Genomic DNA, 13,991 nt, shown 5'->3' with positions numbered 1-13,991 from the left:
CATTTATTATTATTTTTTTCGATTTATTTAGGTAATAATTGTGAAGTATGAAATAAAATATACTTGAAACTTAAAACAAGTAAATAATGTCACAAACTACCGTGTATTTTGACACATTGACGTTACAATATTTTTTTCGTTATTCACTGGTTTTCTTTGTCTCTGAAGTATAGGCTCATTACTCGAGAGAACACACAGACAGATATGTATTGTCATATTAATATGCATATGTTTATATGTATATGAGTATGTGTCTTTACATGTATATCCATGTATGTGTATGTATATGTCTATATATACGTAGATGTATACTTGGATGTATATGCATATGTGTATGTATATGTATGTTTAAGACGTTATTCATACTTTACTACACAAACTACACGTTTATGTTATCAAATATCTTTGACGTTTCATCATGCAATGAAACACACTATTATTATACAATGAAGTTTAAACAAGGTCTCTTGGCAAGAAAAATGAGATTATATCAAACAAACAAAAACAAACCGCCACTAGTGCTAATCATTAATATGATTATTCTTGAAATGCTTGAATGTGAAGATGAAGAGTGCTCCGTAGTTTAGAGATTATAAATTAACATCTTTTCTACATTCTTTTGAATGCTTTGCATGTGAAAATAAGTGCATGGAACGACAAAAGACCACAGAATTGAGCATTCCTACGGTTCCGATAGACCTTTACGAAAACAATGACTAAAGAAAGAAAACCTAATTATATACTCTTTTGAGGGGGATTCCCTTGCCCCCATCTAGGGGTTCAAATGCACCAAGCGGCGCAACCAGATAGTATGAACAATTGAAAGAAACAAATCCAATCTTTATATCACTACTTTTTTTTTCATATGAATCCTAATTGTCTGGATCGATCATTATCTTACCAACTATATGGATACGTCTCTGGCGCACCAGATTGAATATGATATCAAATTTGAAAAAAGTTTGCATTCTCATTAAACGAAAAATGGTTTAAGTTTGTATATGTAAAACTTGATCCGTCTTGCCACCTTGCCTTTCTGTAGCTGCGACCGGTGAGCCTGATCCAGTAGTTATCACTGGCACCCCCTACGATGAAGTCCTGTTCCTCTTGCGACTCGATGAAGACCAAATGGGATCCGTATTGGGAACAAGCTGAAACTGTAGAAGTATAATTTATCTCGCAAGTGCTGAAATTGTAGAACGTCCCGCCGTATTCATATTCCACCGGAGGAGATAAGCATGAATGAAAGATGAAAAACGATGTGTCAATGTAAATTAAACAATTTAAAGACAGAAGACGAAGTGATCAAAGAAAAATAGATAATAATGATAAAGATGGTGATGACGAAAATTACAATAAGAATGATATATAAAATAATGATACTGAAAATAGATGCAAAGACATGAACACAATCACAGCTTTATTAATCTAAAGAAAATTAGCTCACTATTGCAAATTAGGTATTGCCTTTTGTTCTAAATACATGGTTACTGTTTCACTTTTATTCGATGTTAAATGGTGTTTAGGTCATTGCTTCCTTTTCAAACATTACGTGACAAATTAAGTCTCTCTTCGAGACACTTGAAAATTTAGTTTAAAAAAACACTCACCTGTTTCACAATGTGTTCCTTCATAACCGGCTATGCATGCACAGGAATAGCCATTGACTGCATCATTGCACACTCCACTATTTGAACAGGGGTTGCTTGAACATTCGTTCGTGTCTGGAAATGAAGAAGCAAATTTCCGTTCGACAAACTTTCCAATTCGTTAATAAACGCGGATTTTTCAACGAAATATGATTAAAATTAAACACAAATACAATAAAAAGGAATTTATAACTTCTTGATTCACCAATGTATGTCAAATAAGATATTCTTCTCTTTTGTTCCAAATACATGTATATTGTTTTACTTCTATTTACTGTCAAATGGTGTTTTGATCATTGCTTCCATTTCATACATTACGTGACAAATTAAGTCTCTCCTCTAGGCACTTGGAAATGTAATTTTAAAAACACTCACCTGTTTCACAATGAGCTCCTGCATAACCGGCCACGCATGCGCAGTAATAGCTATTGACTGCATCATTGCACACTCCACTATTTGAACAGGGGTTGCTTGAACATTCGTTCGTATCTGGAAATGAAGAAGCAAATTCCGGTCGACAAACTTCCAAATTCGTTAATAAACACGGATTTTCATGTAAAAATGACTATAATTAAACACAAAACAATAACAAGGTAATTCTAATTTCTTGATTCAACTATGTATGTCAAATAAGGTATTGCCTTTTGTTCTAAATACATGTTTATTGTTTACTTCTATTCGCTGTTAGATGGTGTTTAGATCATTGCTTTTGTTTCAAACATTACGTGACATATTAAGCCACACTGTACTCCTTGTAGCTAATTGCTCCCTCTATATAGAAATCTTCCCCAATCAGGGCCTGTTGGTCCCCATGATCAAATCAAGTCTTTTCGGGGAAAAAATACAAAATATAAAAAACATTTACCTGTTTCGCAATGCGTTCCTTCATAACCGGCCACGCATGCGCAGGAATAGTTATTGACGCCATCGTTGCACACTCCATTATTCAAGCAGGGGTTGCTTGAACATTCATTCGTATCTGGAAATGGAGATGCATATGAATTGTTCGATAATCATTTCAATATAATATGTAACGGAGAATACACATACATGTATCATTCAAAACCCAAACAATGAAATACAATGATATTTTCCTGGGTATGTATGCAATGACCTGGGTATTGCCTTTCCTTTAACCTTTCACTCTCACTTGTTTTTAGATTATGTTCAGGTATTGATTCCAATACAAAGAAACTTAATCTCTGATCGTGCCAAAAACATAAAAGTTACCGCAGAATATAATACATTATCAAACATATCTTAAATGAGCCGATTAGAAACGTTGTGGCATTGTCCAGTCAATTCATGAAGTAGTTTCATGAGAAACTACGAAACAGGTTCTCAAAACACGAAGTAGATAAAGTGGTCACTACTAGAAAAATTCGCAGAAATACAATAAAGGATAAAGTAGTTAAAAGAGTTTTTGCATTGGTTAGAAGAAGCCAGTACCAGATAAGTTCTTCGATTCATGGAGTGGTTGTTATAGGAAACACTACGAGTTTTCAAAGCTAGGATTATTGAACAACGATTTATGTAGAATAATATTGTTATGTTACAAAATGTCAGCTCGACTATGTATCACTTGGGAAAGTTAAAATCAAGGCAACTTTAGAAGAGGAGACAACGGACATGATTGATATTCCTAAAAAGACCGTTGCATGATTTCAATGTTATGATACACAAATATTTCATTTGCTTACCAATCTCACAGTGTAATCCCTCATATCCAGGCGTGCATGAACATGAATAGCGATTTATATCATCAACACAGGAGCTACCATTCTGACACGGCATGCTGATACACTCATCATTATCTGATAGGGAAAATTGTCAGGAGAGATGCTGGATTGTACAATACAGTCTAGTGAGTTCGCATTTTTTTATTTCATATACATAATAACTGACGAAATGAACAGCCACGCTTTTAACGCGGCATATGTAAACACGAGGTGGTTTACAATAACCAAATAGTGATTGATAGTGAAGAGTTTTCAAAATGACCCTTAACATTTGTAATACATTTATATCTCTTTGGTCTCAAAAGCTGTCGTTCTACTATTATGTCCCGTATGTAACGCATTTGAAATTTTTTAAGTATTGCTTATGGCTTTGCTTAGGAGAAATAGTGAAACTTTTAATTTTCAACATTTCAAACGGTACAACTCGGTGTAATACCCATTTCTATGTGTCTCAGTTTATACAGCTTTAAAGATGTTTTTGGAAGTATATTTATTTTCTTTGGACTACCTGACCCCTTAGGCATTTTCTTTATTCAAGCGTATTTTAAAATGATAGAGAGGAAAATCTATAACAGCCCTTATTACTATGGTCCAAAGACCAATGAGCAACACAGCCTGATCTCAATGGCCAAGAAATCAATAAACAAGAAAGCCCTGATCATCATGACCCATACAGAAATAGAGCATGATTCCCAAGATCTGGAAAGCTTTTTTATAAGACGGGATCCTGCTAGTCCCTCCCCCCCCCCCCCCCCCCAAAAAAAAAAAAAAAAAAAACATACACATATACACACACACACACACAAACACGCACACACAAACACCAAGAGGTCTAAGCTACAGAGCTTTGATTTGAATTGAATAGCGCCGCCTGTATCTTCCCTCCCTGTGAAGTCTATTTTTTAACACATGTGCGGATCCCAAGTTTTCTGTTTTTCTATAAAGAGATTGCTCCAGATGGTCTACAAGTCTCTCAACCACCGATGTTCCCCGTACATAGCTGACTGCTTTGTTCGTTGTCCTCGAGTCCGAAATACCCGCTCATCATCATCCATCTGGCTCACCCAGTGTCTCTCTAAGAAACGTGCTGGTGAATTGTCTTTTCCATCGGTTGCTGCAACACTGTGGAACCAACTACCTACTGCTGTGCAGACTGCCTCATCTGTTGACCAGTTCAAGAAACTACTCAAGTCACATCTATTCTGCTAGAAATTACTTTATTACCAGCCTACATATACTTTACTGATCTCTGAGAAGTGTCTAACTTTTGTTTTTAAGTGGCCCAAACATTGTCGAGCATGTGTGCAGCGCTTTGTAACTGCAAGGAAAAGGCGCTATATCAAATATTTTTTGGATTGGATTGGATTGAAAATATGACACGACGTAGTCTACCGAGTTGTGCACTTTTGCAGGATCTACGAACAGGCTTTGCTTCAATTTGTCTCGCAGCTGTAGATATATATTAGTACTATCTATGGACAGATTTAAAATAATAACTTACACCCCATGCCGGATTTGACTGACAATTGTATGTTTTAGAACCTATTAGTAAATGATCATAAGTATCCTATTTTATGTGTAGTTTCTATCGAATTATTTATGAATTGACAAGGCCTTGGGAAAAAAAAGACAGAATGTCTCGACTTCTAATAAGTTTATATAAATAGTTATAAATAATAGAAAATGTGTGCGAGAATGATAATTGTTACTTCTTTTGTTTTAGTAGATAAAATATAACAGCAGATAACACAAACAGATAATTAAATACTTCGTTCAATACAAAATACCTTGCTTAATATAGTTAGGAGTTACTAAACACTAAACACATAGGAGCGATAGTTCGAGAAAGCATGATCCAAAGACTAAGGTGGAACACGGACACGATAGAATGGACTTACCCGTTTCACAGTCTGTTCCCTCATAACCGGGAATACACGAACAGTTATACTGATTGACGTTATCAGAACATGTTCCCCCATGCTGGCAAGAAGAACTATTGCATTCATCAGTATCTAAATAAATATTGACAAGATATAAAGAGTGAATGGATGAGGCTTGGTCTCCTGGTCGAAAAAGGTGTAAGCTTAGCTTAAAACAGCCCAGGGTTCGGTTGATGAATGCAGTGTCCTTTCAATGATGGCGTCATTGACGTAAAGGTAAAAAATTGTAACGTCTCATTGATACCCATCAATACATATTTTTTTCGTTATCTCACACTCATATCTTCTTCAATATGCAAATGACTTTTTTTAACGACAAATAATAATAGTATTAGAAATGTAGCCAATAAACCTTATCCTAACCAAAATACGAAAATTCTAGGCGAACGTGTAGAAGTGACATCAATGTGAATTTTAGTGCCTTAAATTATCTAAAACATCGAAATCTTCGGGCTCAGTGTCCTGTAACTCAAACAAATCTTGTATAAGGGAATCATGGTGATAAGATTTCTTAACCGTCTCACAAAAGATCCCCTTAAAAACCGTACCAGGACAATAACCCCCTGGAAAAAAAAAACCCGGAAAATTACCCCCCCCCCCCCAAGAACAATTACCTCCCGAGGACAACTACCCCCGAGGCATCTTTTTCCTCGAGGACAATTACCCCCCGATGACAAATACCCCGAGGCATCTTTCCTCGAGGACAATTACCCCCGAGGACAACTACCCTTCAAGAACAATCGCCGCCGAGGAATTTGCAACATTGTGACGTATAATGCGAGCTTGTCTAGTTACAGAAAATTTCATAAACTTTATTTTCTTAGTTATTTATGGAGTTCATTTCAGTCTTTACAAATCATTCAATTCAATATATATTTCTGTTGTTATGCTGAAGTAAAATATGTTTTCTTGTAAAGTAATTAATTTTGTAATAGAAAGTGCCTTCAAGTTATATCTACGGTGCCATGCCAAAAGAAATATCCGCTGGGACATTTATCTCATTGATTTTGTAACTCCATAGCAGCGTTTTCCAACTGGGGAGTCGCAAGAGAATGTTAGTTACATAACAACATTTTTTTGTAGAACGTTGATTTTGTGAGAAAAAAAATATCAGAAACGGTTGGAGTATGAAATTACATGAGAAAATCTAATTTCAAAGATAATAAAGTGTCTTTCTTCTTCGCTCGCTTACAATATTATGACAGCAAGGCGTTCGAATATACATTGTATCTTTTATTCGAAATTACATTGTTATCACATTCGTTATATTTAGAAACATGATTAAAAAAGGGCATCGAGAGGCACAAATATTCTCATATTCGTGTATCAAGGTCTAGACCTAATATCTATCTTTTTATTCATGTACATTCAGCAGCGAGGTGCCTCCATAAGGTATTTTAAATCGTTTCTAGTGTTTTGATTACGAACTAATTTTTTACCAGTCTAAAAATGTCATCTCCTTTTTTATTCTTGCTCGTTCGCTAAATCAAGAAACAAATGCGCTCATACATGACATAGCACTCGGCGAGTTCCAGAGTGATGCAGAATAAATAGTCTGTGAAGAATTTGGGATTGAGAGAAAATTTCATTGCTTAAGAGGGTACCGTGACTAACTAAAAGTTGAAATAACGATGCTCCAGAGAAGTGTATTTTCATGCATTTTGAGAGCCGCTGGACAACTACTTAAAGGTCCAAAACTTACATCCTAAGTTGGTGGAAAACAGCAACCGCACTGGTGTTGTATAAATTATAATTAAAGGGAAATGTGTAGTAATGACGAAGATAACGTGCTATATAGTATTTGAACGAATGTGGGTTCACGAATGGGAATGTTGGGCTCGTCGCCATCTCTCAATGTGTCAGACCGTCTTCTGCTATTGAATCCTGATTTTCCACGAGGGTAGTAGTCCTCGGGTGCAATTGTCCTCGGGGGTAGTTGTCATGGGGTAATTGTCATCGGGGTAGTTGTCCTCTGGGAGTAATTGTCATTGGGGTAGTTGTCTTCGGGAGGGTATTTCTCTGGGGGTAATTTTACGGGGGGGGGTATGTGTCCTTGGGGGTAATTGTCCTCGGAAGGTAGTTGTCCTCGGGGGGTTGTTGTCCTCGGGGGGGGGTGAATTCTCTGGTGGTAATTTTTATTGCCCAGGGGATAATTGTACTAGAACCCCTCAAAACGATAAGGCATGAGCACGTATAATGGTTAAATACTTCATTACAAGTGCTACCATTCGTACGTCATGGACAACTTGCACATTCCAGAGTTTCTACAAAAGATATATTATTCACGAATTGTGAAAAAAATACTACCTCGAATGAAGAAAACAAATTCAAATAAGAATTCAGATTTACATTTCGTGATATATATTCAAATGCATATCCCAAGCGGTTGTAACTATTATAGTCTTCAATGTCTTTAGAGGGATAGCCCAGTAGACAGACAACACATTAGACCGGAATTTCGCAAAGGGGCTACGATACCGACAGCCGAGGCGAAAAGTGGCATTCTGAGAGACCGACAGTCCATGAGACAGACAAAACAAAGCGAAACGAAAATGAATGATACAAAAATGAGTTGACAGAAACAAATCGAAAATGTTGAGACATTGCACAAGTCAAACCGTTCTGAGCCAAACAAAAGCTTCCCGGTAGATTTGCTTTCAATGTGACTCTTTAACAAAAACATTGAGTAGCAGTATTGTCTTTCCTTCAGCTTTAAAGGAAGCTGAGGTAACTCCACTGATCAAAACGTCCAATGTCTTGATCGGAATAAGCTAAACAATTACAGATCTGTCTTCGATTTTCCATTTTTCTCCAAAATAACTGATAAAGCTCTATTGTCTCAAGTCTCAAACCGTTTGCATACAAATGATCTTTAATTCGAAAAGCAGTCAATTTATCGATGTTTGCATAGGACAGAGTAAAGGTACAAAATTGCATTCCAGATGCCATAAACAACGAGCCTATTACCCTTGTAGGCAAGTCTAAGGTATTTGGTCATTTAGGTGCCCCGTACGTCTCCAAGTATTTTAGAGTTCTGTCAGAAGTCCGGGTGTTGACATTGGGTTCTCGCTGATGAATCGCCACCTTTCAACCTTATGTTGGTTCGCTTCAGTTAAATCTGTAATTGGAAACCATTCTAGAATAGTATGGACCAGTCGGACCAGTCTGCGTATTAGAGAAGTGAAAGCCTGCATAACTGATGTGAAGATTTTGGCAATGAAAAACAAATTGTCTTTGAATGATTCCAAAACTGAAATCATCCATTTCACATCTAAGTTTCGTCAAGATCCCTCCCTATCTAGTGTATGTGTCGGTGACTGCCACATTAATCCTATTCCTTGTGCCAGAAGCTTGAGGTTGTCTTTGACCAGTCTTTGACCAGCACATCACATTGAAAGAACATATAAAAACTGTTTGCAACTCAGCAATGGCAGGAATCAGGTGCACAAGTAAAATCAGGTGTTTCCTCTCGAAGAAAGGTGCATTCACTCTGGTGGATGCATTTGTGACAAGCAGATTAGACTCATGTAAAATTTTGCTGTTTTGACTTCCCGCAATTGATATTTTCCGGAATCAAATGATACTGAACATTGCAGCGAGACTGGTCAATCGCACTCCACGCCAACAAAGTACAACTAGTACTCTTAAGAAACTACACTGGCTTCCTGTAGATATGCGCATCATAGTCAAACTCTTATTAATTACATTTAAAGCACAACATAGTTCTTCTCCTTCATACCTGACTGATTTGCTCAAACAATACCACTCACCCCGAACCCTCCGTTCAAGCAATCTAGCATTACTTTGTGTACCAAAAACCAATACCATATTACATGGGGGCAGATCTTTTGCAGTTGCTGGACCAAACCTTTGTAACAATCTTCCCAATTCAATACGACAGACACCCACTTCTGCAACATTCAAATCTTCACTAAAAACGCACCTCTTTGGCCTTAATTAATTAGTTTAAACTATCCTTACTTACGTTCTTTGTTTTGACCATGTTAGCTATCTCTTTATTATGTTATTTAATATGTTAAGTTAGTCATTTTTAGTAGTTATAAGATTTTTATATTTCTATGTGTTGATTCCTTTTGTGTGATTATATTTCTCGTCATTATGCGTGTACAGCGCATAGAGAAACTTATGTTTATTAGGCGCTTTATAAATATGGTATTATGATTAGTATTAGCATACTGCAGCTCGTATTATCTCAATATTAAAGACCGTCAATACTACTGGGCCATAAGGGATTAGACCACACAGCGATGTCACTGACAGGTGGCTATTCGCATATATACCGATCTATTCCGTCTTGACACAAAGCTTCATTTTTACATGGATGACTAAAGCATTCGTTATTGTCTGCAGTGAAAAAAAATAGTAGTGGAAAGAAAAGACAAAGTCATTATCAATGAGGCAATTATAACCACTTTAAATCAATGCTTCATGAACTGTAAACTGGTTTGTTTCGTTTTCAAAACGCATCATTTCTGCTTGAATATTCCTTTAAAACCGATGTATTTGTCTATTACATTGAAGTTTAAAATCTCGTTTATTTCTGATGAACTGTATAACTATATCATTATAAGAACTGTAGATATTTTCAAAAATGCATGTAGAGAACGGGAATCTTATGTTTGGCTCTTACAAATTTAGAAATCGGTTCTAGGACAATTTTGAGAATTACCCCCCCCCCCCCCCCCCCGGCAGCGTTATTTTTTTATGCGGCACAGATTGGGGCATGGTGCGTGTTGAGCCTATGGGAAGTACGTTCTTTCCCTTCTGAATAATGTCTGCACGTACGTGAGACTAGGCATGTTCGCTAGCGCATTAGCGCTGCGAAGAAGTTTGAATATCCATCGCGAACTATGTGTTTAGATAACATTCCTCTTCGTTTAAGTTTATTAAGTTTTATTGACTAATTATTGTGATGTTCTTCTTATTGACGTGCTGCCTCCTCTTCAGATTTCCAATTGCATTTTAATTGTTGATGTAATGATTTTTCATACGGTAGTTGATTACATGTAACACTATTAAAAACAGACCTCTACTACTAGTACGCACACGACCACTATTAGTCTGTAAATCAAGACCCCTTTTTAAAAAAAGCCCCAATCTGTGCCGCATAAAAAAATAACGCCCCCCGGCAAATTACCAAAGGGACAATTACCCCAAAAGACAATTAACCCCCGCCCGGAAAATGAACCCGATGACAACACACACACCCCCCCCCCCCCCCGCCAGGACAATTACACCCCTGAAAATGACCGCTTTGGACAATTACCCCCCCCCCCCCCCCGAGGACTATTACTGCTGTTATTAAAACCAACATCAGGGTAGACCTCCCCTTTAATGAGCAGGGGCGAATTGTCCTCTGGGGTGGTTGTCCTTGGATGTCCTATGGTGGAGTTGTAATTGTTCTAGAAGGTAATTTTCAGGGATGGGGGAATAATGTCCTTGGGGGGTTATTGTCTTATGAGAAACTTTCCCGGTGGTTATTGTGCTCGGGGGTGGTTGTCCTTGGATGTCCTTTTTGGGAGGTGTAATTGTTCTAGAAGGTAATTTTCAGGGATAGGGGAAAAATGTCCTTGGGGGGTTCTTGTCTTAATAGGAGGAAGTTTCCCGGGGTTATTGTGCTCGGGGGTGGTTGTCCTGCGGGTAATTTTCCTGGGGTTTATTGTCAGCGGGGGGGGGGGGGTTCCAGAGGGTTATTTTCGGGGGTGATTGTCCAGGGGTAATCGTCCGATATGTTAAAAAAATATTTTAAACAATAATTTGTGTATAGGTAGAATATTTAACCATATGGAAACGTTGTATCATCCGCTCAATCAGACTTGCGTGCATAGAACAAATAAGCATTTTTCCATGAAAAAGTGAAGTTTTCTAAAATGTGCGTTTCTTTCCAGCATTGGGGCGCCCGGAAGTCACTCGGGTAACATTTCATAAAGTATAATATAAAAAGACCATATGCAAATTTTCTGTACTTTTGTCGGAAAAAATACATTTATCCAGCACAATTTCGTATCTGTTTGCGTTGGAGAAGAGCAAATAGCGAGTTTCAATCACACTTTGGCCGCTCTCGCAAGCTCTCACTCGTTTCACTGTGGTCAAGAGACTTTGGGGCAAGCGGTTAATGAAAATAATATTGGCACAGTCACACGGCCACTTACGGTAGCTGCGGATGCTTACGGATAAAAGTCCGTAAGCATCCGCAAGGATCCGTATCATCCGTAAGCATCCGTATCCATCCGTAATTCAATCCGCAGGATCCGCAGACATACGCAGATCCGCAGCGGAATTTTGAAAATCTCAAAATTTTGCTGCGGATGAAATATACGTAAGCATCCGCAGAATATACGTTATCCATACGTAAAATACGTAACTCATACGTAAGATACGTAAACTCATCCGCAGGATACGTTAGATACGTAACTGATCCGCACACTTTGTCGGGTGTGCGGATGCCTGCGGATACATAGGGGTACGTAAACACTATTACGTAGGAGTTACGTATGTTTAACGTATTTTTGACATATATATTGCGGATCTTACGATAGGACTTGCGGTAATTGCGTATGCTTGCGGATGGGATACGAATATTACGGATGGGATACGGATGTTACGGATTGGATATGTATGTTACGGTTGAGATACGGATAATATGCGGAATTTTTACCTATGTCTTCTTTCATTTCGGCGGATGTCGCCCATGCCAAATGGTCTTCACTTGGGTATGCAACCCTGGATGCTGCCAGCATCCTCATCATTGTCAGTTCTTCAACTGTAGACTTTCACAGGTCACTCAAGATGGAGAGAGAACGCCGCCTTGTGTTGCTGGATTGTTTGATGGCCATCCAACACAATCAGATGCAGATGAAGATCCTGATGGCCAAGATGCAAGCCATCCTTGAAAGGAGAAAAGAGAGGATGTGTTGGGTTCGTCACTGGATCACATTGCGACCACACCAGGGTGCCTATGGTAACCTGATGCACCTGCTACGCAATGAGGATGTTCAGGGCTTCCGCAACTTCACCCGCATCACACCTGCCATGTTTGCCGAAATGGTCACCCGCCTCACTCCTCGCTTACAGAAGTATGATACCTGGTACAGGAAGGCCCTTCCAGTAGGCTTGAAGGTCGCCATCACCATGCGCTACCTTGCCAGTGGGGACTCCTACCACAGCCTGATGTACCTATTCTATGTACCCCACAACACCATCTCACTCTTGGTGTTGGACGTGTGTCAGGCCATCTACGCTGAGTATGGCGAGGAGACCATCAGCAACCCATCTACTCCAGAGGGGTGGAAGGGCATTGCCCAGACCTTCTCCGACCGGTGGAACTTCCACCATTGCCTGGGAGCCTTAGATGGCAAGCACATCCGCATCAAGGCACCCGCGAACTGTGGCTCCCAGTTCTACAACTATAAGGGGTACAACTCGATTGTACTCCTTGCCCTGGTTGATGGCAACTACAAGTTCCGGTGGGTGGAGGTGGGAGCAGGTGGTGCGAGTTCTGATGCCCAGATTTGGAACACGTGCAGTCTGAAAGAGGCAATTGACGATGAGAACATTGGAATACCACCAGATGAGCCACTGCCTCATGACGATCGAGACCAACAGCTCCACACGTTTTTACAGCTCCCATAGAACCTAGGACCATCCCTTATTTCGTGATTGCTGACGCTGCATTTGCACTACGCACCACCCTGATGAAGCCCTTTGGTGCCAAGCCACTGACCATGGAGGAGAGGATATTTAACTATAGACTTTCCAGAGCCAGGAGATGTGTGGAGAATGCCTTTGGCATTCTTGCAAACAGATTCCGGTGTCTTCTGAGTGCTATGGCACAGGTGCCTTCCACAGTGGAGACCATCGTCCTCGCCTGCCTGTGCATCCACAACCTCCTGAGAGACCAGGCATCCGCTGAGCAGAATGGCATGATGGACAGAGAGGACGACCAGCACAACATCATCCCGGGTGCATGGAGAGAGGGGGGCGTGCTGGATGACATGCAACAGAGGCTTGCTGGCAACTACACCACCAAGATTGCCAAGCGCCAGCGCCTGTACCTCAAGCATTACTACAATGGCACCGCCGGAGCAGTTCCCTGGCAGCAGCGCATGGCCTAAGCAGTTGGCCAAACATAACAAACAGACAAATCATGCAACTCTTGATGCTTAAATTTGACAACAAAAAAATTGAACAAGGTAACGAAAGGATGTAAATTTATTTATAAAATCTGTGTTGAGAAAATCTTTAAAACTCCTATTTCACAAAACAAATGGAGGAACATTGTTTCAAAACCAATTGTTACTTGGGACAAAATTTATATGATTCCTTTTAAATGTTCTTTATCAAAAAAACTTAAATATTTACAATATAAAATTCTTCATAATATCCTTGGTGTTAACAAGTATCTGAAAACTGTTGGTATATATATTTGTGTTCTTTTTGTTCAAAACACTCTGAAACTATTGCCCATTTATTTTGGGAATGCCCCTTCAATCGTCGATTTTTAGATGATTTTGAAAAATACACTCTCAAAAGGGGGGTGGGGGAACCGTCAGCTCTGCCAGGGATGGTCCCTCTTCTTCTACCTTTTGAGCCTCTTCCTCTGCCTGGGGAGGCTGTTGTGGCTGCTCACTCACTGGAGGATT

At 39.2% G+C, this 13,991-nt stretch overlaps 1 protein-coding gene and 1 long non-coding RNA gene across 2 annotated transcripts; one reads left to right on the top strand and one right to left on the bottom strand.

Moving 5' to 3' along the window:
* Positions 1 to 529: 529 nt before the first annotated feature.
* LOC105441458 lies at positions 530 to 2,130 on the bottom strand. Its single transcript, XR_972030.2, has 3 exons — positions 2,025 to 2,130; positions 1,611 to 1,724; positions 530 to 1,186 (listed from the first exon to the last, which is right to left on the bottom strand). It is a non-coding gene; the product is annotated as an uncharacterized LOC105441458 (long non-coding RNA).
* Positions 2,131 to 13,043: 10,913 nt separating this feature from the next.
* Positions 13,044 to 13,709, top strand: LOC115926529. Its single transcript, XM_030991322.1, has one exon. The coding sequence runs from the start codon at positions 13,044 to 13,046 to the stop codon at positions 13,461 to 13,463; it is 420 nt and encodes a 139-aa protein (XP_030847182.1). The 3' UTR covers positions 13,464 to 13,709.
* The last annotated feature ends 282 nt before the right edge of the window (positions 13,710 to 13,991 follow it).

The sequence above is a fragment of the Strongylocentrotus purpuratus genome, unplaced genomic scaffold, assembly GCF_000002235.5.
Source record: "Strongylocentrotus purpuratus isolate Spur 01 unplaced genomic scaffold, Spur_5.0 spur5_scaffold_2, whole genome shotgun sequence".
In the NCBI taxonomy this organism is placed as follows: Eukaryota; Metazoa; Echinodermata; class Echinoidea; order Camarodonta; family Strongylocentrotidae; genus Strongylocentrotus; species Strongylocentrotus purpuratus.
The sequence above is the reverse complement of the archived record's forward strand: the minus strand, read 5'-3'. Positions and strand labels throughout refer to the sequence as shown.